Consider the following 27,213-nt stretch of genomic DNA (forward strand, 5'->3'; position numbering starts at 1 on the left):
GGGGATTTCCCAGTTTCGCGGCCGTCGCATCGCACATTGAAAAATTGCTTCTGTGAGTAAAGCTATGAATAAAATCCACTGTGCACTCATTACTCCGACATACAAGGCAGGGCAGGTCCAGAGTTTTCCAAGAACGTTTTCCCGTGATGATCATCAACGCTTGACCTACCTTGCCTTGCGTGTTGGAGTAATGAGTGTGTCCTTCCGCTCGTCATTAAAATTGTCGCTTCCCCAGAGCGATTTTCCGAATTTATTTTGTCCACTCGAAGGGCAAAGAAATCAGCTAGAAATTGAGGCAGGGCATTGTCGACGGACCACGCTTTAGTTTGTGGTCCCCCGCTTCGCTGCACCGGCAGCTAAGGTCGACGTCTTCATCAGAGTTTGAGGCAGACCCTTCAGCATTCAACAATACGCTGAACAAGACGTGCGTTCAAATTCAGGTCAAGAAACTTCGCTTTTAATCAAGCGATCCATGCCTCCAGGTGGCAAGCAATGAAGGCAAGCTAGCATTTTTCAAGTACACTGTAACGGCCTTCCAGCGGGATATGGTAAGCCGTTCCGCACCTTCTTTCCTTGGCAAGGCCTTCGCTGATTTTGTTGGTGTTTTCAGACCAGCTACCATCGCAGCAACATGCGCCACAAGTAGCGCATTTTAGGAATTTGAGAACACTTTGTTCTTGCCATCGTCTACTTCAGCATTTCATATTCAGGAGAGATACAGTTGAACATCGATTATCCGCACATCGACTATCCGACCATTCGATTATCCGTAACAGTTTTTTTGGGCGCACGTGACGTAGAGTACGCACTGTGCATGTAGTGAGCCATTCAAAAAATACGAAAATTTTGAAAAGTAAAAGAGTTCACAAAGAACGAAACAGCATGCTGTCCGCAGATTGAGTAAAAGTAAAAAGGTCGTGCGGCTAGTAATAACCACTGAAAGTCTGTGAGTGACAGTTTTTCTTATCCGGAACATTTGCCTTATCTGAACACCGCCTGACAGTTGTCTCCCCAGAGGTGGTCGGATAATCGATGTTCAACTGTACCAGGATTCTTATACCCGAGCTAGCAGTCTTGATAAATGCCCACGTGAACGATGTGGGACGGCATGAACTCCAGAAAAACAATGAGCGCTCTGGGGCGGAATAGTGTGGAGCGTCATGAATTTGCTTGGTGCGGAAGAGAGCTCCGACAAAGTCCGACACCACCACGGCTTCAGTAACAAGTAGACATTGCGCAGCAAGGGTCGCACCAATGTTCGAACACAGAAAACAGCGATTCCGATTGTCTGACTAAGACGAGCCAAGTCACAAACATTGCGATGTGCAAAGCGACAATTTTAATGATGTGGAGGAAGTATTAGGAAATTAGAGGCCACATGCCACGTACTGCTCTTTTCAATCCGAAACTCAACACTTGCAAGCCAGATATGAAAGAAAGAAAAATCATCAGTCACACCACCGGGACTCGAACCAGGGACTATTCGCGAGCAATGCTCTAACCAACTGAGCAGATGATTTTTTCTTTCTTTCATATCTGGCTTGCAAGTGTTGAGTTTCAGAGAGAAAAGAGCAGTACGTGGCATGTGGCCTCTAATTTCCTAATACTTTGAAATTCTTCGTGGAAGAAGTAGTTGATTTTATTCTGTGAATAATCCCGCTCTTTGACAAACAATGGAGACTTACCCAACGAGATCTTCATCATAGACATACACACTGATGTTGTGAAAACCGCGTGGTATGTGCAGCGTGAAGTCTTCACCCCAGAATGGAGACAAGCTCTTCCACACAGTAGCTGTCCTGCACAATGTATACAACAAGAGGGTAAAAAAATTTCACGGTTCGCGCCGAGTTTTCCGCATCCGCAGGAATGCCAACGCCCTCTTGGATCAAGGCACAGATGCAGCTCCTAAGCTCTTAAGGGTCAATTAAGAATAGTATTTCTACTAGTATGTGCATGTGGTGATAAAGAACTTATCGAAAAATCCATGGCAACGTGATCCGGAAAGTTGAATAGAATGCGTATGTGTATGTAGTATCACCTGTGCAGGGAATTTCCATAGAAATTTCCAAACAACAAAAAACCCTCTGAGACACGGGCACCTTTCTGTCCCGAGGCACCCGGATAAAACTCTTTATCGGTTCTCTTGTTTCATCCTATATGCCATTGTTGGCAATCACCCATCTCTCTACATTATTGGCAGTCTAAACGGCATCCTATGAGATATTGATATAATAATAAATAAATACAATACTTCATTAACGGCCAAGCTTGGCCGCACCAAACACGACACGTTACTTAAAAAACAAAACAATTTCAACCCAATTATACTATCTTTCTGTGCACACAAATTAGGCTTATGCAGACGCTGATAGATAGCTTCCAACACTTTTAACTGCAAGTCTTCAGTGTACAATCATCTGCTAGCTAGTCCTGATTGTTGCAATTCGTATTCCGACTCTTCGTTCACTGTATTGTGCCGTGGTCGTCATGGCTATGGACTACAGTTAAAAGTGTTGGAAGCTATCTATCAGCGTCTGTATAAGCCTTATTTGTGTGCACAGAAAGATAGTATAATTGGGTTGGAATTGTTTAAGTAACGTGTCGTGTTTGGTGCGGCCAAGCTTGGCCGTTAATGTTGTAGATGAAATATTATACTTCAAGTAATAAAAACAAGTTCAACTGCAGATATTTATGTGCCCTAGGGGATGCTAAGGTGAGAAGGCTTATGTGGCCCATTGCTGGAGCAAATGTGGGGAGAGCAATTGCAGGTACCCGTCATTACTGAAAGGGTACAGGAGTCTGATGGGTGCGCATAGCTCGACTGAACATAATCATCTTCACAGGTAATGAACCGATTCAAAGAAGCATTGTTTTCAGAATGTGCCACCGACTTGAAACGTGTCTCACATCATGTTTGCTCTTCAGGAAGTTCATACACAGAGCCATCAGTGCCATCAGTGCCATCAGTGCCATCAGTGTCATCAGTGCCATCAGTGTCATCAGTGCCATCAGTGTCATCAGTGTCATCAGTGTCATCAGTGCCATCAGTGTCATCAGTGCCATCAGTGCCATCAGTGTCATCAGTGCCATCAGTGCCAGATTGTTTCAATCCATTACAAACCAGGCGCGAACTGATGGTGGTGGTGGTGAGAAGGAGAGCTCTGTGCCAGAACTTTGCAGCCTAGAGAGCGTGTGTGGGCAGGCGTGTGTTTACCGCCATATTGCCAGGTGTGTCTTTACCACCATATTTATCAACCATAAGTACAGCTGGAGTGGTGTCTTCAATTTCATTCTCCATTACAAACTAATACAGTTAGACCGTGCTTAACCGCACACATCCGTTTTCCACAAAAATGTTCGCATAGGTGAGGGAACCGCATAACCGAGCACCGGTTCTGTAGGATGCACCACGTATGCTGTAGATCTGTAACCAGCTATTTTCTCCGGATGGCGAGGGTTACGGATAAAAGAGGGCCGAATAAGCGAGGTCTGACTGAATGTGTTATTCACAGTTCCAGATGTTCAAACTCCATGAATAAAGCAGAGAAACAATGGCTGGATGCTCAACAACTGCTCAAAAAGATCTTCCATTAGTCTCCTAACATTACCTTGCAACTTCCTGATTATCCACCCTCAGAATGCAGAACGGGTCACTTGTCCCTGATCTGAGATGAGTGCAGTGCAAGCAGCCACACGCACACACATATACACAGGAGCATATTCACGAATACAAACATGATGACACGCTCACACGCTCACATGCCGCTCACATGCCCGCGTACACACATACAGTAGCATAGGACCACAAGAACACCAGAGCAGAGCCAAAAAGATAAAATGAATACCAAATTAAATTATCGTGTCCGTTCCCGAACGGAACTCACGACGACCGCTAACACCTGGGAGACTCAGCGGCAGATGCAGCGCCTAACAGAGCAAAGCAAGCAGAGAGGTCACTAGAAACATGTGGTGGTGGCAGTTGTAGGTTTTGCTCCAGTTAGGGGTTACTACCGGTAACATGCGGCTGCAGTGTACAGAGTACGGTGAAAAGGGCCAGAGACTGCGGTAATCAGGCGCACTGTACTAAAGGTCAGTTGAGTGTCCTTGCAATTGCATCATCACTCAACACGAGAATTTTTTTTAGATGTGATTCAAATTTAGGTGCCTACTTTCTCTACCAAGATTACCGAAATTAAAGATACACCGAAAATCTTGTTGCACAGTAGAATTAATTTTCGGAAAACAAAAGTGTAGTGCGCTTTAGCCCATACGGACTGTGGATCTACCTGTATGCAACTGTTTGTGTGTCTTTATGTACATCCAGTCACCCTACCAATGATTGATATGTTGAGTAGATCATGACATACATCTGCTAGTACTGCAGAACGGCTAATTTTAGCGCGTAATATTTTAGCGTTTTCTGAATCTGGACCAAATAATGATGAAACATTTTAGCTATGATGAAGAAAGAAAAAGGACAAAATGTTACGAGTTATGACAAACTGTCCACCAACGCAACCAGATCTTATACAGTCAGCGAGTGTGACATCATAATAATTATTATCATAATTTATATAGCTATGAATAGGATGAAGGCCGCAGACATCACGCAACTACGCTACTTGTTTGACATGTATTACTGTGTATTTTATAACAAAAATATTATTGAAAACCCAGAATCGATTTTCTCGTTCCTATCATCAGTGGGAAAAACGGAACTAAGGATACAACCAAAGAAACACCTTTCTATTTATTTTATTTATTTATTTATTCAACATCTTATGGCTTCCGATGGCAGCCAAAACGGGAAGATGTGGGTGATAGCCAACCATGGTAAAAGAAGGAGAAGATTATATCCATGAAAAGGAAACAGCCGAAAAGCTATATTGATTAGTTTTTACTTGCAAGTATTATTATTATGGTGCACTCAGTCATCAGCAGGCCCTCAGATTCACTTTAAATTCTTTCAATGATGCAGAAGTCTTCACTGATTCGGGAAGTTGTAGCCATGCACAGTAGCCCTGGAAGAATGGCGATCTTGTGAATTGCGTTGACTTGGCCTTGGGAAGAGACACTTTGTTTCTGGTTGAGCGGCCCGAAACAAACCAGTTATAAGGCTTTATATGTTCAGGAACACAACCCAAGAGAATTCGATGAACCAATATACAGAGGCAAGTTAGTCGGCGTTGCTCTAACGGAGTAGTCTGAGCTAATAAGTACAACTCATTGGAGGGAAAGGAAGGTTTCTTCGAGAACAAAATTTTTAGAACTTTCTTATGATGAACTTCAATGGAATCGGATAAGACCTTAGCTAGGCCACACCAGGCTGTGGCAGCATATTCAAACAATGGAAGGAGATAAATTTTATATATAGCGGAACGGCACGGAATAGAGAGATGTTTACAATGACTTTTAATATAGCCAAGAGCACGGCTGACTTTATTACAAATGTAATCTACATGAGCCGACCAGGACATGGATGAATCGAACATTACCCCTAGGTGCTTGTGCTCCTTTACCGTCTGAATTTCTGTGGGTGAATTGGGAAAGGTGAACTTAAACATTGAGGCAGAATCTGTTAGAAACAGTACTTTGGTTTTTGAAACGTTTGCCTGAAGCCTCCAACTGGACATCCAGGTGACAATCATATTTATCGCGTCTTGCAACTCTGACTCAAGCTGTTTGACAGTTTTACAGTGGCGCAAAGCAGCTGTGTCGTCAGCAAACAATGACATTCCAGAAACATGACTTGGTAGATCATTAACATACAAAACAAAAAGCAATGGTCCAAGAATTGAGCCCTGAGGCACCCCCGACAGCACGGGTAGCTTTGGAGAGTCTGCTCCCGACACGGACACAAACTGGCTTCTCCCAGAAAGATAGCTCTCTATCCACTTCAACGGTGTGTCAGAGATGTTAAATATGACTTGAAGCTTCCTCAAGAGACCTCTATGCCACACTGTGTCGAACGCCTTTGCAAGATCGAAGAAGCAAATGCCCGTGTACAACTTTTCTGCTCTTGCTCCGATAATGTCCTGTACAAGGCGAGTCAGCTGCAGTGAAGTTGAGTCTCCACGACGAAAGCCAGACTGAGCAGGGTGAATGGCAGGGGCAACATGGCTATACAACTGATCATAAAATATTCGTTCACATAATTTTGAAATGCATGATAAGAGAGAGATTGGCCTGTAATTTCCAGGAGTAGCTTTACTACCTTTGCCCTTAAATATCGGCGTTATTTTGGCCACTTTCCATGCCGATGGAAACTTCCCTTTTCTGAAAGACAAATTAAATAGAAGACATAAAGGATATGATAATGATGGTGCTAGAGCCTTAACAACTTCATTGGAGATGCCGTCCATACCAGGCGATTTGTTAAGCTTAAGCTTCGCAATAGCTTTGCGCACTCCAGCTGTGGTTATTATCGGAGCACGAAACGCATTCGGGAGGCAAGGGTGTTGGTCTAAGGACGGCAATGGTATGCGCGGGTCGTCAACAACCGCCACTGATGCAAATTGCTCGTTCAAAGCTGCAGCTTTAGCTGCAGGGTCTGCTGCCAACTTTCCATTTGATGCGAGGTCAGGTATTCCAGGGCTATTTCCCGAAGATCTCTGCATGCGAATGAATTGATGCAATGAAGGGTGATTACTGGTATCGCAAATCAGGACCTGCAGCTTTCGGATATACTCCCGGTGACATTTCCGGGACAGCGACCTCACAATATTTCGTTGCTTTTTAAACAGATATTTGTTGACAGGACTTGGGTACTTCCTACTCCGACTGTGAAGTTCCGCCTTGTGACGGATAGCACCTTTCAATTCCGCATTAATCCAGGGCGGAAGTTGTTTCGACAGGCGTGATCTCCCTGTATCCCTGATGGAGCAACGGTCATAGTGCTGCACACTAATGTGCTGCGTAAAGATGCGGTCTAGAACAGTCTGAATATTTGCAAGTGATTCGTCCACATCTGACGTAACAACCGTATGCCAGGCAACTGCCGCTAGATCATCATTAATACCCGCCCACGTGGCAGGTGTCACTCTCTTAAAATTGTACTTACGGGCAGAAGATGACTGCACAAAATCCCTGGATGAAGCACAAGAGGGAAGCGGGTCCATGGGGATATCAAACTGGCATGAAACGAGGAGGTGATCCGATGCACCCAGAGCACAGGCTGTGTCTATGGACGACACTAGTTGGCTACGATTGCTGAAGATGAGGTCCAAGCATGCCTGGTTGCCTGAAGGTGCGGTGTGCGTGTTTGTGGCGACCAGTTGTTGAAGACCAAAGCAGCCAAACTCTCGTTGTATTGCAGCACCAGCAGGGCATGTATGGTCTGTTGAGCACCAGAGGCTGTTTTTTCCATTCAAATCTCCAGCAATGATGACGTGAGAGGACGATACAGGAATCATCCTGAGAGAATCACCAATAATGTCGCAGTAGCGAGTTATGTCCAAGCTCCTGGTTGAAGGCGGTCGATACGTACAGCAAACGACAATTGGTTCAGTACGGCTTGACCTGGGCGTGAGCTGGACCCATACAGCCTCACACATAGGACGGAGTAGATCCGGGCGATATCGTATGGATCTAAAACGGTGTTCTAGAACAAGGATTGCAACACCACCGTATGCCCGGGAGGTAGTGCCAGACTTGTTTTCACAAGGCGGTCTGTCTCGCCGATAGGTTAGGTATCCCGGAATACAGAAAGGTATAGTAGGCTCTAGCCAAGTTTCAGTTAAGCAAATCACATCAGGGTGGTGTTGTTCGACGATTACGGACAATTCAGCATGTTTATTGACAATTGAACGGCAGTTTGTTGTATACAATAGGAGCTTCTCGAAGCTAGTCTCCTTCACTTGCTCGGCTGGATGACGCAGAGGAGCATACGGCCTGGCACTGGGGTTAAGGTTAGAACAGACACAGGATTCGGGAAAGAAGAAGAATGGCGCTGCATCTGGGTTCAACGCAGCCACGGAAGGAGAGAGCAGTCACTGAGTAGCGATGTCCGCAGACACCCCCACCCCGTCACTGAACCTCCATGGCCGAACAGCATGCTGAATAGTCTCCGGCCAGAAAGAGTCACCCATCACCCGATTGGTGGTCTCCTCAGGTACGGTAAGTCTTGCGTAGGAGGTGCCAAAGTACCGCGATGTGGCTACGGAGCATGCAAGCACCTCTACATCTCGCTCTTTACACCAGTTGACAATAGATGTCGCCTCACAGCCAGGAGTGATATTGCCGATGAAGAAAACCTTCCTCCGGGTTCGCACGGCTCCGGTTAGCACGTTCGGAGAGGTATTAACGGGTGTGGGCTTTTGATAGGCAGAAGTGACAGTCCTGGTCAGGGCCTCATTACGGGTGGTTGAAGCGGCAGCAGTCGGGGCTGTGTCAAACTTGTTGCGATGCCGCCGCCGATCGACATCTCGCCAACCGGAAGCAGTAGAACTACCGGCCCCAGGACCAGTGCGAACAGAGTCAGGACGAGCAGATGCAGCAGCAGCAGCAGCAGCACAAGAACCCACAGTCCCCTGCAGAACAGCGCTATACGGAGGCTGAACTCGAGAGCGGGACTCCACCGGCAGAGGCCTAGAAATGGCTGGGGGTGGTGAGGAAGCAGGCTCCTGCGCATGAATACGAGATTCAGACTCTGAGGCGTAAACGTCTTCCTTGAGAGATCCAAGTGAAGCAAGACGGAGAGCCTCTACTTCACTCTCGAGGTGTATGACTCGTGAGTCCAGACTTGCTACAACAGACGCCTCCCGTCGCCTATCAGCTCTCATAGCCGCCAGCTCAGCTGAAACGCAACCCACAGCATGCACCAATTCATCAAATTTGCCCGTGACGACGCTATCAAGACCAGACTGCACAAGGGACGGCAAAACACCAATGCCAGCTTTCCGAAGCTGCGGTACCAGCTCTGCACGAGTCAGGCCGTCCGGTGCCCGAACGTTATGGCCCTGGGCAACGGCACGGAGTTGCTCAAACGTGAGCACCGCCAGGTCCAGCTTCGAGGTGGTGTCCATGGCAGTATCCATGCCAACACACAGTTCACGCCCAGAGGCGATGCACTCTACCCAGCACTTGACAGCTCTGATGCACGGAGGCCAGGACCAGCTCCAGCACAGCCCAGGAGAACGCAAGGCAAGGCGAGATACACAACCACGGAACAGAAAATGGCCAGCCTGAACAAAGCTAAACAGCTGCCTCCAAACTACAATGGACCAGTCCACAATACCTCTATCAAAATTCAGCAGGCAAAGCCCAACACACCACAGAATGTGAAGGGCTACAGCAGGGATCAACAAACTCCCAAAACGCCAACTCAGACACCTGTAAAGCAGAGTGCCAAATCGCCTACCAGCCAGCTCTTGCTCTATGCTATGTACTTAACTTCAGTTTCTTTGGTTGTATCCTTAGTTCCGTTTTTCCCATTGATGATAGGAACGAGAAAATCGATTCTGGGTTTTCAATAATATTTTTGTTATAAAATACACAGTAATACATGTCAAACAAGTAACGTAGTTGCGTGATGTCTGCGGCCTTCATCCTATTCATAGCTATATTAAAATTATTATCTCCACGTAGGTTATCATAATTTATCATAATTATATTGGCTCACCATCCGAGTTATTTTTAGCAATCTGAGTTTCAGAATTTAAAAAGAAGGATGCGGACTAGCACTGTACTGTACATGCAAATTTTTGACCAGCGCGGCAAATTTTTTGGTGAAAACACTCCTTTCGCTTAAGTCGTTAGAATATCCCCGTCGCTAAAATAAGCCGTTTCACTGTAGTACAGAACATAGCCTACACTACAGGCACTACAGGCAGTACTGATGTAATAGACGAACTGTTGCTACTATTACTACCCCCCCCCCCCCCACACACACACATTGAAATCCGTTGAGAAGTCAAGCGGCCGGGGGGGGGGGGGGGGGGGGGGGGCTGGCTGGCCTTGCAGCCGTGAGCACATGTCATGTGGGTTCATGTTTACCACGGAGTAGTACTGTATAAACAGAAATATTCGTCTGGAATTTAATTTCCTCATTTTCGTCCAAGTATCTTTGGACTAAAGGAAATGCCGGACTAAATGCCCATTTGTCCAGCTTTTCAATACACTCTTATGGTCCATGGACTAAATTTTCAACCGAACGAACTCCCTTTCATTGGAGTTCTACGAAAGTATTGACCGACCAAATTTTCTGCCTGTCCAGTAATACAATGTTACTGCTCCCTGATTTGTACAGTGTGTGCCGCTCGTTCCTCATTCTTCATTCCAGTTGGCCTGAACGAAGACTAGCCAAGCTTGCTTGGTGATATCAGCACGAAAAGGCCGAGTCCATTCTCGTAACTTCAGTGTAAAATTTAAAATAGTAATAATAATAATACTGTAGTACACTCAGTGTATGTATGCGCTAGTAAAGCAGTACTGCCAGTAAAGCAAGACAAAGTAACAGTGCTTGTAAGTTGTACAATGTCATGTAGTTGCTGCAAGAGCGCCGCCCCCAGTCGTCCCATTGGATTTCACGAGTGCGTTCGATTACACACTTGAATCGATTCATGAATCCATTTGCATGCATTCAAGTCATGATTTCATGTCATGAGCCCTGGAATCCATTCGGAATCCATTCCCTCTATTCACATGGGGTGATGTGAATAGCTCAAATCGATTCATGAATCGATTCCTGCGTGTAATGGAACGCACTCACTATGTCACTGACATGTACAAATCTTGTAGTAGTGCCTAGTGGAAGTGGTAGTGGTAGTGCCTAGTGGTAGTGCTGTACTATTGGTAGTGCCTAGTGGTAGTGATAGTGGTACTGGTAGGCCTATTGGTAGTGGTAGTGGTAGTGGTAGATCTACTCCAGTCTACAGACAGTACTCACTACAGGCTCAGTACTAGCACGTGTAGACTCTGCAGGGTGTCGTACTCGATATGCTGGACTTACATGTCTTTGGCCGGAAGGTTCTTTGCTTCGGCCACGCGGATATGCACAGTTGTGTTCTGCGCAACCTGCCCAGTTTCACGTGCTACACCAAGCTGCATACCTAATGGCACGTTCTTCTGCCGCTCATAGTCATCCTTCCGCAGTAAAAGCTCCTTTCTGCCAACGTTTCTGGCCATCGCTAGCTGTTGATTGAGAGCAGCAGCGCAGTCCCAGCGTACACGTTGTACCGGTCACACGGAGCACCCGCGTCAGATATCAGTTTAGTAAACAGCCATGAAGTGTTACTCCAAGCGAGGCTTGACAACACTCAATCTCCACCCAACGTCAAGCGCCGTTAGCGTTGACTGACACACAAACGCTTCTTTCACAGCAGCAGCGCCCGGCAGCACCTGTCCACAAGTCACTCCTAGTCTCGAATGGTTACGTTCTTTCAAAGTTGATTCTTGCGCGATGTTTCAGAGTAGTAGATCTACTGGCGGCTCGCAGCCCACAACCTTTACCTCAAACTCACGGTTGACTTGCTCTAGCGGTTCTTCCAGACAAACTAGCTGGGCGAATGCAATGCCCAATGGTTCAACTTCAAAAACTCGGATGAGGTTATTTTTCTCTCTCCCGCACAGTCCCGAGTGCTAGTCGGTCAACGTCACTGGCAGCTGTAGATCCTGAACCTATGATGTTTCACGAACGCAACCCTTCCCTTCCGGGAGTCATTCATCTACCGCTAGCTAGCTACTACTAGTACTAGTAGAAGAATGCCAGTAGTCGGTAGTGGCAGTAGTAAAATGTGCGCTCGCCGGCCAAGTCCTAGTAAGTAGTACTAGTAGTACTCAGTAGTACATGAGGTGAGCTAGTCTGTACAACTCCGTCTACCATGGTCTACAGAGATCTAGAGTCAGCACTGACAAGTGACAGTAGTTGTACTTCAACTTGTAGCAGAACGACACGACAGTCTGTCTGCACACGTTCATGGCAGTGCATGCACAAGTGCCAGTGGGCAAAATAATAATTTTTTTCTCCTTGAAGTAAGTTGAAGGACGCTGCATGCATGCTCTCGCCTCCGTCTCGAGCTACACTACATGTATACAATGTATACAGCTGAGGTGAGACCAGAACGAGTTAGCTGGTGGCCCAGTCGACGTCCGTTTATTACTGCCCTGTGAGCGTGGACTGTTGTTGTTGCTGTTCTGAGTTGTTGCATTTGCAATGCCATCTGAGCTGGGGATTCACTGTCACCTGGTCACAGTGCGCATACTACAGCTGTACACCGGAAATACAGTCGAACACTGTCGCAGTACAGCAGTGTCGGTCAAGCGATACCGTCATTCGCGTCAACCGGCAGTACTGATATTTCAGTAAACTAGTATTCTCCAATCTCCAAAGACTAGTCTTCTTATCTTTTGTCTGTGGCCTGGTATCATGGGTCCACATGCCACGTGCCCCTCTGTTGAGTGTGTAAGAACTTCAGTATGATGCCTGCAGTCAGAAAGACTCAGACTGAGTCTGTCATACGCTAGCATGACAATGTCATGTACAGGTTCCTGCACGAGTATGAGGGCAGTACCGCGGAATCCTGCCCGCGCCGCGATAGCGGCAAGGGCTGGATGAGCAGCGGTGCTGACCGAGTATGAGTGACTGGAACGTGTTTCCCGTATGCACCCAAGCCAAGGAGATCACTCACAATCTTTGACGTTTGAGTTTACATGAACCATTCTGTGACTTGACTCGAGTCCTGTATGGCTGTATGAGGCTGTGTCAGTGTGAGCTGAGTGAGAGTGACTTCGACAACCGGACACGGACTACAGACTCAGTACACGACTTTTGCATGTACTTTCAGACCACAGAAGCTTGTCATTGAAATGGTAGACTCATGAGTGGATTCTGTCCACTGCCCGTCGTCAAGTGACGACGGGCAGTGGATTCCGTCCACTGCCCGTCGTCACTTGACGACGGGCAGTGGAACTAGTTCCATCACCATTCATCAGGCAGGATCGCGCTTTCCAGCCCGCGTAATTTGATCTGTCATTGGTCGACTCCAAGGCGACAGTCATGTGACATACGGGAAAGTATTCATACTACAGGCGAGTCCACAAAGGACGAAATAATTAGTTCTGTCCGCGTACAGTCATAATGACTATTTCCCGTATGTCACATGACTGTCGCCTTGGAGTCGACCAATGACAGATCAGATTACGCGGGCTGGAAAGCGCGATCCTGCGTGATGAATGGTGATGGAACTAGTTCCCCTGCCCGTCGTCAAGTGACGACGGGCAGTGGACGGAATCCACTGCCCGTCGTCACTTGACGACGGGCAGTGGACAGAATCCACTGCCCGTCGTCACTTGACGACGGGCAGTGGACAGAATCCACTCATGAGTCTACCATTTCAATGACAAGCTTCTGTGGTCTGAAAGTACATGCAAAAGTCATGTACTGTTGTCCGTGTACGGTCACACAGAGTCACAGCAGCCATACAGCCATTACAGGACTCGAGTCGAGTCACAGAATGGTTCATGTAAACTCAAACGTCCAATATTGTGAGTGATCTCCTTGGCTTGGGTGCATACGGGAAACACGTTCCAGTCACTCATACTCGGTCAGTACGAGTACCGCTGCTCATCCAGCCCTTGCCGCTATCGCGGCGCGGGCTGGATTCCGCGGTACTGCCCTCATACTCGTGCAGGAACCTGTACATACCAAAATCTCAGCGTGAATCATTCATGCACATTGCATCTTTCAAAGCATTCATCTACGGATTGAGTTGAATCTTTTACACAACCTTGTTTAATCTTACATCTGCCTTGAGTTTCTTTGGATAAGACTTTTTCAAATTTTCATTTTCATTTTGATTTCATCGTCGAGTTTCACCCCTTGTATCTTTGGTGTTCTTCCTTAGTACTAGTACTAGTATGCTAAAGTTAGGTAGTATTGTGTGGAAAGCCGCTTGTCGCATGTACATGTACATGTATATCAATATGTACATGTATATCAATATGTTGTACATGTATATCAATATGTTGTACATGTATATCAATATGTACATGTACATGTATATCAATATGTACATGTATATCAATATGTTGTACATGTATATCAATATGTACATACCGTAAAGTCGCGGATAAAAGCCGGGCTTATAAGCACATAAGCCGCTTTCTGCATCAGGCTTCAATGCAAACCAGGCTTGTATGCAAAGTTTCAACCAGCAAACCATGCTTATGCACCACTGATATTTTTGCCAGGCCTGTATGCACATCGGCCGCAGTTTTACTATGCACTGTACACAGCGCATGCACTCTTGACCTACCCGATCCGCGCTTGCATAGAAGCCAGGCTTCTAGTACGCGCGACAGGCTTATTATAGTTATACATGTATGATATGCATTTGACCCGTTTGATTTTCAGGCTTCTATCCGCGATGTGCTTGTATGCAAACCCGGCTTTTATCCGCGATGTGCTTGTATGCAAACCCGGCTTTTATCCGCGATGTGCTTGTATGCAAACCCGGCTTTTATCCGCGATGTGCTTGTATGCAAACCCGGCTTTTATCCGCGATGTGCTTGTATGCAAACCCGGCTTTTATCCGCGATGTGCTTGTATGCAAACCCGGCTTTTATCCGCGATGTGCTTGTATGCAAACCCGGCTTTTATCCGCGATGTGCTTGTATGCAAACCCGGCTTTTATCCGCGATGTGCTTGTATGCAAACCCGGCTTTTATCCGCGATGTGCTTGTATGCAAACCCGGCTTTTATCCGCGATGTGCTTGTATGCAAACCCGGCTTTTATCCGCGATGTGCTTGTATGCAAACCCGGCTTTTATCCGCGATGTGCTTGTATGCAAACCCGGCTTTTATCCGCGATGTGCTTGTATGCAAACCCGGCTTTTATCCGCGATGTGCTTGTATGCAAACCCGGCTTTTATCCGCGATGTGCTTGTATGCAAACCCGGCTTTTATCCGCGACTTTACGGTAATTATTATTTTTAACTCGGATGGTGAGCCGTGAATTAAATTATTGTGAAAAGAAGGACAAAATGTTACGAGTAACATGTATGACTAACTGTCCACCAACGTAACCATGGTAACCAGATCTTATACATGTAGAGTCAGCGAGTGCGACGAAGTGCCGCACAAAACTGACAAGAAGTACTGACTACTGAGACATTCGGCGACCTGACACCTATTGGCCTAGCTCCAACACTTCTCCAAGGCGCAAACCAACAACCTTCCAACTCGGAAGGCTCAGGTTCGGAAAGGTCCAAGAGGGGAAGGAAAGCGCAACGAAGAAGAGCACGAGCTACGCATCACGGCAACAAAGAATGGCGAAAGTTACTGGATGATGACGAAACTTGTAAGACTATTGGACATACCGGCCTTACTACAACTCGACGACCCAAAGCAACAGACCACCCAACTTGGAAGGCTCAAGTGTATGTAATAAGCGTGGAAAGCCGAAAGGGGAAGCTAAGCGAAGACGAATTGTGACAATTGTGGTTTGCGCCTTGGAGAAGTGTTGGAGCTAGGTGTCAGGTCGCCGGATGTCTCAGTACTCCTTGTCAGTTGTGTGCCATTTTTTCGAACTCGCTGACTGTATAAGATCTGGTAAGGTTGGTGGACAGTTAGTCATAACTCGTAACATTTTGTCCTTCTTCTTTTCACAATAATTATTTTTTTCTTCAGACTTTTCCTTCAAACCAGTGAATACATATTGAACATACCTACAGCATTGGGTACCTGAATTATGATGTCCAGTATGTACACAACAAAACATGCCAGCCAGCCAGGTAATGTTTCCGCTGAGTCTAGAGACTGGGGGCTGCAGACAAAGTGATAAAAAGTAACAGTTCCATCAGTGTACATGTAGTTCTCTGGATTCGCCACCGCACCAGCTGACGTGTTTAGGGACACAATAAGCAAAAACAGCTGCCCTGTTTGTTCGTCTTCCCAAGCCGCAAGTGCAGCGACTATCTACATTGTACAAGATCTGCTAGGAGTACGCTCACTTTTGGTTCAGACATACATGTACTAGTACGTACATGTATAGTAGGCCGGCACTAGTAGGTATAGTAGGCTATTAGTAGGTATAGTAGGCCACTAGTACGTATAGTAGGCTACTAGTACGTATAGTAGGCCACTAGTACGTATAGTAGGCCACTAGTACGTATAGTAGGCCACTAGTACGTATAGTAGGCCACTAGTACGTATAGTAGGCCACTAGTAGGTATAGTAGGCCACTAGTACGTATAGTAGGCCACTAGTACGTATAGTAGGCCACTAGTACGTATAGTAGGCCACTAGTACGTATAGTAGGCCACTAGTACGTATAGTAGGCCAGCACTAGTACTAGTAGTAGGTATTAGGCTACTGCATTGTTTTCCCAGTGTACCCAAACCTCTTGTACGGGCAACAATACACACAAGCGCAACCTCAACAGGAAGAAAATGAGCTAAAATGGAGGGAAATGAACACAAGCGCAACCTCAACAGGAAGAAAATGAGCTAAAATGGAGGGAAATGAACACAAGCGCAACCTCAACAGGAAGAAAATGAGCTAAAATGGAGGGAAATGAACACAAGCGCAACCTCAACAGGAAGAAAATGGGCTAAAATGGAGGGAAATGAACACAAGCGCAACCTCAAAAGGAAGAAAATGAGCTAAAATGGAGGGAAATGAACACAAGCGCAACCTCAACAGGAAGAAAATGAGCTAAAATAGAGAGAGGGTCCTAGGGGAGCTAACATGGCTGTGTAAGCACTAAGCAGTGTATTCAGACGAGGGAGCTAAACGTATGGTGCATGGCTAGCTAGCCGGGTTCAAGTGCAGCCTTCACTAGGGTTCAGCGGATAATGCTCCGAAAATGTTTGTATAATGCTCCAAAAACTGCCTCATAATGATGATTATAATGCTTCAGCAAGGGATATAATGCTCTTGGTTTGGAACAAAAATGGAAGAAAGGCTGCACATTGTCAAACTTCCAGGAAGGGATGTATATAGTCGATCTGCCTCTGAAGCTGCTACAATATTTCTGACGAGCTCCACCACTTCTTAGCACTATACAACTTGATCGCGTCTCCATTGGCTGCTCTCCATTGCAACTGTGATGCAGGGTTGTCGCTGAATGGGTGTATCAAATCTTTTCCCTTGCTTATCCATGTAGTGAGAGGTGAAACCATTATTGCTGGTGATCATTTGGGTGCTGGAAGCTTATCATCGGAAGCGATATTCCTGCCTGCAGACAAGCTGTCACTGCTTCCACTCTGTGAAAAATGCCTTCATCCGGAACAGCTCACGTGAGGCCAGTGACGATCTCAGATCGATATCCCTCCCATTTGCAGAAATCCTGAACACACGTGGTCAGAAGTTATTTTGCCGCTCTACATCTTCTGCTTGCGCTGTCTTCTTCTCCTGAGGTTGCGTGGAGACAAACGGCTGGCCACGATACTCTTCTTTTCTGATAGCACTTGACTGTAGGCCTTGCATTACAATCATCCAAGACGAACTGTACGTGCTTCACCAGGAAAGTAAGACACGCGCTCCTGAGCACCTAAATCGACTTGAAACTGCGTCCATGAGAAATTCTAGTTCTTTTCGAGCCTGCTGAGCTGGACTCGGCAAAGGCAGTTATTTGGAACAAGCTCTTTCTGTTTATAGCCGCTCCTTCATCCAGGTCCAAATTTATCAATGGATCAGTTTGGAAGGCCGATGTAGTGTCACGTTAAGTCAAATGTTCGAGCGCTGCAACGCGCAGCCTTGTATCACGCACTCTTAACCCTTTGAGGTGCCACTGAACGCGTGAAAATACGCAATTGCAGTTCACTCCACCATTTCCACCATAACTTACGTTCTGTTTGCTTGATTTTGACAATCTAGGGCTCTTTGTTGCCCATGCTCAGAACTGCCTTTGCCCGTCATGGCGCTTCCTTCCAATGTGCTAAGCTGTGGAATGATTTACACCCTCTGGCTCGCTGTGTGGATAACTCCGCCCGTTTTAAGAAACTGTTACCCCAATGCCTTGCTTTTTCACGCTAGTACTACTTATGACTTTCAGCTATGCAAAATTTATGCAAAATTTATGCAAAATTTATGCAAAATTTATGCAAAATTTATGCAAAATTTATGCAAAATTTATGGAAAATTTATGCAAAAGTTGGGCGCTCATCGTCTGTTGCCTCAACCATTCGTTCTATCGCGAACATGATCACTTATCCAATATTCTATTATATTAATTATTTAAAAAGGCGACGTGGAGACAATAATCTTAATAATACAATGCAACCACTACTTAATACAATGAATATAACTAAATGCGCACTCATATCACAACCATGGGGACGAATAATGTATTCCAGAACGTTTTCTTGTCACAATTATCAATGGAATTCGTGACTAAAGAGAATGATGAAACTACAATAGGATTTATACACTTGGAGTGAAACAGCGAGGATACAAGCATAGTATGAAAAATAGTTCAAACCTAGGAACAATTTGCACGGGTAATAAACTATAGGTGAGGTGAGAAATGATAGGAATTCAGCAAGTGCAGTGTGACAATGGACATGCATGTGCAAGTGTGTGTGAGTGCGAATTTACTGGAATAGCGTAAGTGCGGTGACATTTTCTTTTTGTTTGCAAAGATTTGGATCACGAATGCGAATGTAGACTGCTTCTAGAACTTTCAACTGCTTGAAACTACTTGCAGAACGAACAACACTGAACCAAGAATCATCATAACTTTCACCCTACAATTGAGTCACCTCATTTACTACTTTGAATGCCGACAATGTGGTAGTCGGTATGTTGGTAGGACCCTTCAACATCTGTCCGAACGTATCAAGCAACACGTGCCGCTCTCACTATTGTCACAGGCGGCTAGGTCCTCCCAACCAAAGCGTGGCCGACCACGTAAGCACCCGACTCCACTGTCCGTTCCGGCAGAGGCTTCTGCTCCACAAACGGTGTCTCGGAAAAACCAACACAGCACGCAGAAATCGGGAACAAACATTAATGTAAACGAAGACGAACACTGTGTCTTATCTTCATTATCAGCGAGTACCGGTACGCCGGACGCAGAAAAACGCAACTCGCCAAAGCTGAGAAGGAGCAAACAGCTGGCGGCAGCTCGGTTTGCAGAAGTGACTGGAAAGATGCATCGAAACTCTTCGGATATGGATGATGCCAGCGGAAGAGTTGACGACTGTCAGGTGTTTGGCAATGGCAAGGGAAGACCGGTCAGGAAGAGAACGCGACGGCAGCTGGAGGAGGAGTGTGGAAGCGACGCGTGCAGTGACGATGATGAACCCGGTGGTCACTTGCTGGGAGAGCTGACGACAGGTGAAGGTGGCAGCGATGATGAAGAGGACGATGACGATGATGACGATGATGGTGCAGATGGTGTGAAGGACGGTGGCGGTCAGAAACCCAGTGAAGGCGGAGGCGGTGAGAAGAAGAAGAATACATCGGCAATTAAATTGCATTTGTTGTCTAACCCCGTGTGTCGTGAAAGCTATGATGATTCTTGGTTCAGTGTTGTTCGTTCTGCAAGTAGTTTCAAGCAGTTGAAAGTTCTAGAAGCAGTCTACATTCGCATTCGTGATCCAAATCTTTGTAAACAAAAAGAAAATGTCACCGCACTTACGCTATTCCAGTAAATTCGCACTCACACACACTTGCACATGCATGTCCATTGTCACACTGCACTTGCTGAATTCCTATCATTTCTCACCTCACCTATAGTTTATTACCCGTGCAAATTGTTCCTAGGGTTGTGCTATTTTTCATACTATGCTTGTATCCTCGCTGTTTCACTCCAAGTGTATAAATCCTATTGTAGTTTCATCATTCTCTTTAGTCACGAATTCCATTGATAATTGTGACAACAGTGCCCTTGAGAAGCACCTCTGGCCATTCGGAAAGCAGCCGTATTCTCACCGCTGCCCACGGCCCAGTCAGCCACCCTGGGTTGATGCCCATCTCCGCACAGCAATCAAGTGGAAATATGATCTCCATAGCATTTTTAAGAAGTACCCAACACAACAAAACAAACAAGCATACCAACAGCAGCGAAATATAGTGAAAACCCTGACGCGGACAAAGTACAGAGCTTATATCCGCTCAGTGCAAACTACTTTGCAGGGTAGACACCGTCCATCGCTTCACCAGTTTGTGAGACAAGCAAGAATTCGAAACGTATCACGGGAAATTCCGTCACTCACCACAGGGACTCAGCAGGCGGCTGACCGTAGGGCCAAAGCTAAGGCAATAAACGCCCAGTTTGCCTCTGTGACTCGGCCAGATGACCCGTTGCTCTCTATTCCCCTATTCTCACCCCTCGGAGCCCTCAGCTTGTTTCACGTCCGTCATCACCACAACTGCCACTGTCCGGCGTCATCTGAAGAAGCTTCCGACGTGCAAGGCATCTGGTCCCGACGGCATCCCCAACCGGGTCCTCAAGGCCCTGGCACCATCCATAGCATTCCCTTTGTGCCATATTTTCAACATGTCATTTACCACGGGCATATTCCTTTCCGCATGGAAAACAGCGAAAGTCATACCTGTATTCAAGAAAGGTTCCCGCCACGAACCTGCAAACTACCGCCCTATCTCTCTTCTTCCCTGCGTGTCCAAAGTATGTGAACGCATCTTTTATGACCACTTATCCAGACATGTTTCGCCTTTTCTGAGTCCCGCACAATCTGGGTTTCGTAAAGGCGACTCCACCTCCCTTCAACTGACCCGCATCGTGCAGCAGGTGTGCCAGCGTAGGGATAACAGAGCGCTTGCTGGCATTTGCTTCTTTGACTTGGCCAAGGCTTTTGATACCGTCTGGCATCGAGGACTTTTGGCAAAGCTCGAGCATGCATTCAGGGTACGCAAACAACCACTCTCCTGGCTGAAATCTTATCTCTCTGGGCGTTATCAGTACGTAACTGTGCTTGGCACATCCTCGGCTGCAGAGCCAGTATTGTCAGGCGTTCCTCAAGGATCAATTCTTGGTCCCCTACTATTTATAATTTACGTAAACGACTTACCTGCAGTCTTCCCTGGAACGTCTCTGCTTGCTGACGACACGACCCTTCTCACCTCATCAGCTTCCCTCACTGGCCTGAAAAACAACTTGCGTGCTGGCATTCAGGAAGTTCTTTCCTGGATGTCGTCCTGGAGGTTGTCTCCAAATCTATCAAAAACAAAGATCATGCTCTTCCCGCCCCAGCCGGAGTTCACAACCCTCATCCATGCCAACTTTCCAAATCCAATTGACATAGTGTCTTCTCACAAACACCTTGGCATTGTGATTGACTCTGCACTCTCTTGGGTACCTCACATCGAATATATCTGTAAAAAATCAAGTAAATCCTTAGGATTTTTCTCCCCCCACTGCTCCTACCTCCCACTTTCTTGCAAGCTTCTTTTTTTATTTAGCCTACCTTCGCCCAATATTTGATTATGCAGATACGTCTTGGGTTGGGTTATCCTCTTCCGCTGCTGCAAAGCTTGAAATACATCACAAGAAAATCCTTAAAATTCTCCTCCGTCTACCCCGCATGCTCTCATCATCCGCCCTTTATAAAATCGCTCACACAACCCCGTTATCACATGGACGCAGTGCACACCTGGCTTATCTTGTCCATTCTATTAAGCTTGAGTTGTGCCCACCTCATCTCATGTGTTTTAATTGGTTCTCTTCTCTAAGAACTAGAAACTCGCTCTTACTCCCTAAGTGTAACTCATCCACTCCTTTGCGCTCCCCTCTCGTTATTGCTTATTCTGTTTGGCTCACTCTACCCAGAGAAGTTAAGGACCTGACCTCACTCCGCCTGTTTAAGATCCGTGCCGCCCCTTTTTTACTACGACATACATAGCTCATTATCCACATGTCCTTTGCGTCTCTGTGTTTTTCACTGTGTTTATTTGACATTACCTTTCTTTACGGAGTTGTTGTTGCTGTTCGTTTTGCTACTCTTTCTTTTCCCTCCCCTTATTTCTATTTATCGCCGTGGTTGGCAATCACCCAGTCTCGTAACATTGGCCGGTGTTTCCGCCGAGTCTTGAGATGTTGTAATAAATAATAATAATAATAATAAAAGAAAATGTGTTGTCGCTACAATTGTTTGGTGTTACTCCTCGTCGAGGTGGTAACAATGTAACTTAATTTGCTCACTATGTTGTTGTCACTATTATTATTTTCCTTCGAGTTTTGTGTCGTGCTAAACTTGATAATTTTCCACCTTGTCACGAGTGTTGTTATCTAATTATCTTTACGCTATATAACTTTTAGTCTTTCCAGCTTGAGCCATTCCCTGTATAATCCTTGATGAGAAGGGACCGAAAACGTTCGGATACTTATGACAAGTGCCTTATTATGACTGGATGTGTGTTTGCGTGGATATTTGCGACCCATAACTTACCTTCGTTTTAAAGTATTATCCGCCTCCGACCTCTTTTAAAAAATAATAATAATAATAATAATAATAATAATAGCTATGAAAAGTATGAATGCCGCAGACATCACCACGCAACATGACAATTTGTTCAAGGTTTGGTTTTGTGTGTTTCCAAAATCGATTTTCACGCTCCGATCATCAGTGGAAATACGGAACTAAAGAGATCAAGGGAAAAAACAAAGGTTAAAAATCCATTCAATGAAATGCAACGACAAACATGGCGTTTCCGCAGGGCGTTATTCAGAGTATCTATCTGTTCTCTAGAGTATCTCCGCTTAAAATATACAAATAATCTACGTGGAGATGTTACTTTTATCTCCACGTAGATTATTTGAATAATAATAATAATAAAGAAAACGTTCTGGAATACATTATTCGTCCCCATGGTTGTGATATGAGTGCGCATTTAGTTATATTCATTGCAATACTAAGTATTACGAAGTAGTGGTTGCGACTTCGGCGATGATTTGTAAGAAAAGGGTTTGCTCCCCACACCGGAGCTCGCGCTATTCCGCCGACTTTACTTGACACTTGACTGACTCACGACTGCCATCCAGAGCACACGAGAAGTCCATCGAACATTCGACTCGGCAAACCTGCAAGAAAGCACCACTCCCTGCTCAATACACAGTGTTTCGGGGAATTCACCCCTCATCAGTTGAGCTTGAGTAGGCTGAGGAAGATTGTGCCTGAAGAGCACCACTTATATAGTGCTCTCCAGGCACAAACATCACCAGGGATACAAACTTACAGAGACGCTCCGTATCCAGCGCGACAAACACCTCGTGAACACCAGATAGCAGCGTGAGTCAGTGTCGTGTCAAGTAAAGTCGGCGGAATAGCGCGAGCTCCGGTGTGGGGAGCAAACCCTTTTAATACTAAGTATTCATATCTTTTTGCATCTTTCCCTCGAGTGGGTCTATTGTTATTAGGCAATTGTCTGTTATAGTCACCACTATAAATAAAATCCAATCCAATCCAATCCAGTGTTCACTTCAGTATCGCAAGAGATGCTATGGCCGAAGCCTATAGCATAACACTTGTCATTAACAGGAAACTCCTCTTCGTCTGTTTGATATTCACTTCGCGTACATCTACTCTAGCCTCCTCCATGGTTCTCCATGATTTCTAAAACAAATGGTACTCATCGTAATTCGTAAATCATCTTTACGGATTTTGTGTAACAGCCTCAGTTGCAACTTTGGGCATGCTACATCACCTGTACATTTACCTGACTACATGCACATTTGCTTGTTTTAATTGTATTCTATTTTCGTCACGCGTTTTATATCGCATATGTTTTATATCGCGATCAATATCCTGTTTGGCTGTTGTCACTTCGGCTTATGCGAAAGCTATACATGCTGTGTATATTTACATTGCATTGATGCCAACGCGGAGAAGCTTCTAATAATAATAAAAATACATGCACATTGCTACATTAAGACTTTATGTAGCAATGTCATTATGTGGTCAGGTAAATGACTGTAGCATTAGTGCTAAGCCGTAAAGGTGTTACGTGTCTACACAATCACAAAGTCATGTGCCGGTACAATCAATGGCGTTGCACCTCATGGCTTTAGCAGATTGTTGCCAAAAACCTGAGATTTCCTGACATAATCCACTATGAAACTCGTTATGCCGCTCAAACCTCACATAATGCTCGTCTTGTTCCTTTCTAATGCTCCATAATGCTCTGATGCTGGGATAGTCTCATAATTCCGGCATTATCCGCTGCTATTATTATTATTATTATTATTATTTTACAAGAAGTCGGAGGCGGATAATACTTTAATAACGAAGGTACGTGTTGGGTCGTAGGTATCCACGCAAACACACATCCAGTCAAAATAAGGCACTTGTCAAAGTATCCGAACGTTTTCGGTCCCTTCTCATCAAGGATTATACAGGGAATGGCTCAAGTTGGAAAGACTAAAACTTATATAGCGTAAAGATATGAGATAGCAACACTCGTGACAAGGTGGAAAAAGTATCAGGTTCAGCACGACACAAAACTCGAAGGAAATAATAATAGCGACAAGAACATAGTGAGCACATTAAGTTACATTGTTAACACCTCGACGAGGAGTAACACCAAACAATTGTAGCGACAACACATTTTCTTTCTGTACGCAAAGTTCAGGATCTAACTTACGGATATACAAAGCTTCTAACACAGCCAGATGCAACGCACATCTACCACGTGACAATATTGAGAACACATTATCACTGTACAACTCACGACAATTGGTACGGGCTGACAGATGTTGCTTGATGGACGAAGTGCGATTCTTAGCTCCGTTGGGTGTATTGTCACGTGGTAGATGTGCGTTGCATCTGGCTGTGTTAGAAGCTTTGTATATCCGTAAGTTAGATCCTGAACTTTGCGTACAGAAAGAAAATGTGTTGTCGCTACAATTGTTTGGTGTTACTCCTCGTCGAGGTGTTAACAATGTAACTTAATTTGCTCACTATGTTCTTGTCGCTATTATTATTTCCTTCGAGTTTTGTGTCGTGCTGAACCTGATACTTTTTCCACCTTGTCACGAGTGTTGCTATCTCATATCTTTACGCTATATAAGTTTTAGTCTTTCCAACTTGAGCCATTCCCTGTATAATCCTTGATGAGAAGGGACCGAAAACGTTCGGATACTTTGACAAGTGCCTTATTTTGACTGGATGTGTGTTTGCGTGGATACCTACGACCCAACACGTACCTTCGTTATTATTATTATTATTATTATTATTATTATGGGGGTGGCTTTATTGGTTTTGTGTTTGTATTATGCAGCATCCTGGGTCATTTAAGACCATGGGGAGTACTGCTGTTGTATGTGAAGAAAATGTAATAAGGAAGACTGAGAAAAAAGAAAGAAAAAAGAGAGAAATACTGTGAACAGCAAATCTACAATGATGCATGTACAATCTATTATACAACTAATCTGCGAGAATGAGACTTAACACAAGCAGGTACAGTAATAGCAAGAGAGCTAAATCAGAAAACAAAATCCGTTGAAAAGTAACCGTCATCAAATCTGAAATCGAGCCCTTCAGCGACACAATAGCACTGAAGGCAGCAATATAATTCTTCTCATTCAACATCAGTGAAGCACCGTCAAAACCGGTGAATGGGGGCTGATGGTATTATTGTTGTCTTTGTTATTGGCAAGTGATTAAACCAGTCAATATGATTAATATTACGATCATAATATTATTATTTTCTGCAAATAGGTGCTTCAACTAATAGCAGCAACCATAACCATGGGCATTCGCAAACCAATGTAACTTATTAGAGTGTAATTATTATTTCAAAATTTTGAAGGACGCTTCACGCAGCTTCATTATACTTGAATTGTTTGCAGGCAACCTGCCTACACTCAAGAGAGCACTGCATTTCACACAAATCCATTGGTATCGTTACAACGTTTCGGTCTTTATGACCATCATCAGGAATGAAGTGGACATGGAAAGAACAGCAGTATAAAAGAAGGAGGCAAGCAAGCAAAGCGCGGTACATAGTGACAGCGCGCGTAGAGAAGTGCAAAGCGCGTCATGGCGGGTGTGCATTACTACATATACATGACAACACAAGCACAAACGGTGAGGAAAGTAGATACTGCGCTACAGCAGTGATAACAGCCCAGTTCCAGTCTCACACCACCAGTGAGGTGTCTAGAGCCCCGCGCCACTCGCAGTAAGGTGGTGTTATAGCAGATCCCAGCCACTGTTATTGTTAATTTCCGGGGATCGCTCCCTGATATTGATGGCCTCCCGGATCCTCCTCCTGGGGCGGTCACGCTCAGAACCGAGAACCCGGATACCTGAGAAAGCCGTTGCTCCCAATGGCAATGGGTCAGATGCATGCTTGGCCGCGAAATGCTCACCCAGCGCGGTGCCGCTCACTGTGTTGCGTGCGTCGTCGTTGTGTTCTTTTGTCCTGGTAGCGAGGCTGCGGTACGTCTCTCCGACATATTTATCACCACACCTGCACTCGAGGTGGTATACAACATTTCGCTCCGTGCATGCCCCTGAACCGGACATGCAGGCAACACAAGCACCTTACTGCGAGTGGCGCGGGGCTCTAGACACCTCACTGGTGGTGTGAGACTGGAACTGGGCTGTTATCACTGCTGTAGCGCAGTATCTACTTTCCTCACCGTTTGTGCTTGTGTTGTCATGTATATGTAGTAATGCACACCCGCCATGACGCGCTTTGCACTTCTCTACGCGCGCTGTCACTATGTACCGCGCTTTGCTTGCTTGCCTCCTTCTTTTATACTGCTGTTCTTTCCATGTCCACTTCATTCCTGATGATGGTCATAAAGACCGAAACGTTGTAACGATACCAATGGATTTGTGTGAAATGCAGTGCTCTCTTGAGTGTAGGCAGGTTGCCTGCAAACAATTCAAGTATAATGAAGCTGCGTGAAGCGTCCTTCAAAATTTTGAAACGGTTCTCCCCCTCAAGGACTCAGACGCCCTGGTTGTTCGTGAAGTGGGCATGGAAACTAGAGCGGAGTCTTTGTCAGGTGCATTTTCTGCTTCAATGTCGGCGGAAACATTTAGTCCCATATTTTATTCAGCGCAGCGTGCCCCAGCCTATAGGTTCCCGTCCTTCCAGAGCTACCCGTCGCGATGCCTATGTTCGCAACCTTCTGAGGGATGCCATCGAGGACAAATTTCGGTGGAAGTCCCACTGCTATGGACTATTCACGGCGCGGAGGGCCGACCTGCGCTCGTACTCCAAGCAAGACTATATTTGGCTACGTGCCTTGTGCAATGCTGTGTGTCATGCGGAACGACTTGCCTCCCGACGACGGCTCA

At 45.6% G+C, this 27,213-nt stretch overlaps 1 protein-coding gene across 1 annotated transcript in view; it reads right to left on the bottom strand.

Moving 5' to 3' along the window:
* The window catches only part of LOC135822921 (rasGAP-activating-like protein 1), a 48,633-nt gene extending 36,878 nt beyond the window's left edge, over positions 1–11,755 (bottom strand). The window contains exons 1-3 of the mRNA XM_065335760.1: positions 10,952–11,755; positions 3,612–3,668; positions 1,686–1,799 (exon numbers count right to left, since the gene is read on the bottom strand). Coding sequence (XP_065191832.1) covers positions 1,686–1,799; positions 3,612–3,668; positions 10,952–11,127 — 347 coding nt within the window. The 5' untranslated portion in view covers positions 11,128–11,755. The remainder of the gene's footprint in view (positions 1–1,685; positions 1,800–3,611; positions 3,669–10,951) is intronic.
* Positions 11,756–27,213: the final 15,458 nt, after the last annotated feature.

Source organism: Sycon ciliatum, chromosome 8 (assembly GCF_964019385.1).
Source record: "Sycon ciliatum chromosome 8, ocSycCili1.1, whole genome shotgun sequence".
Lineage (NCBI taxonomy): Eukaryota > Metazoa > Porifera > Calcarea > Leucosolenida > Sycettidae > Sycon > Sycon ciliatum.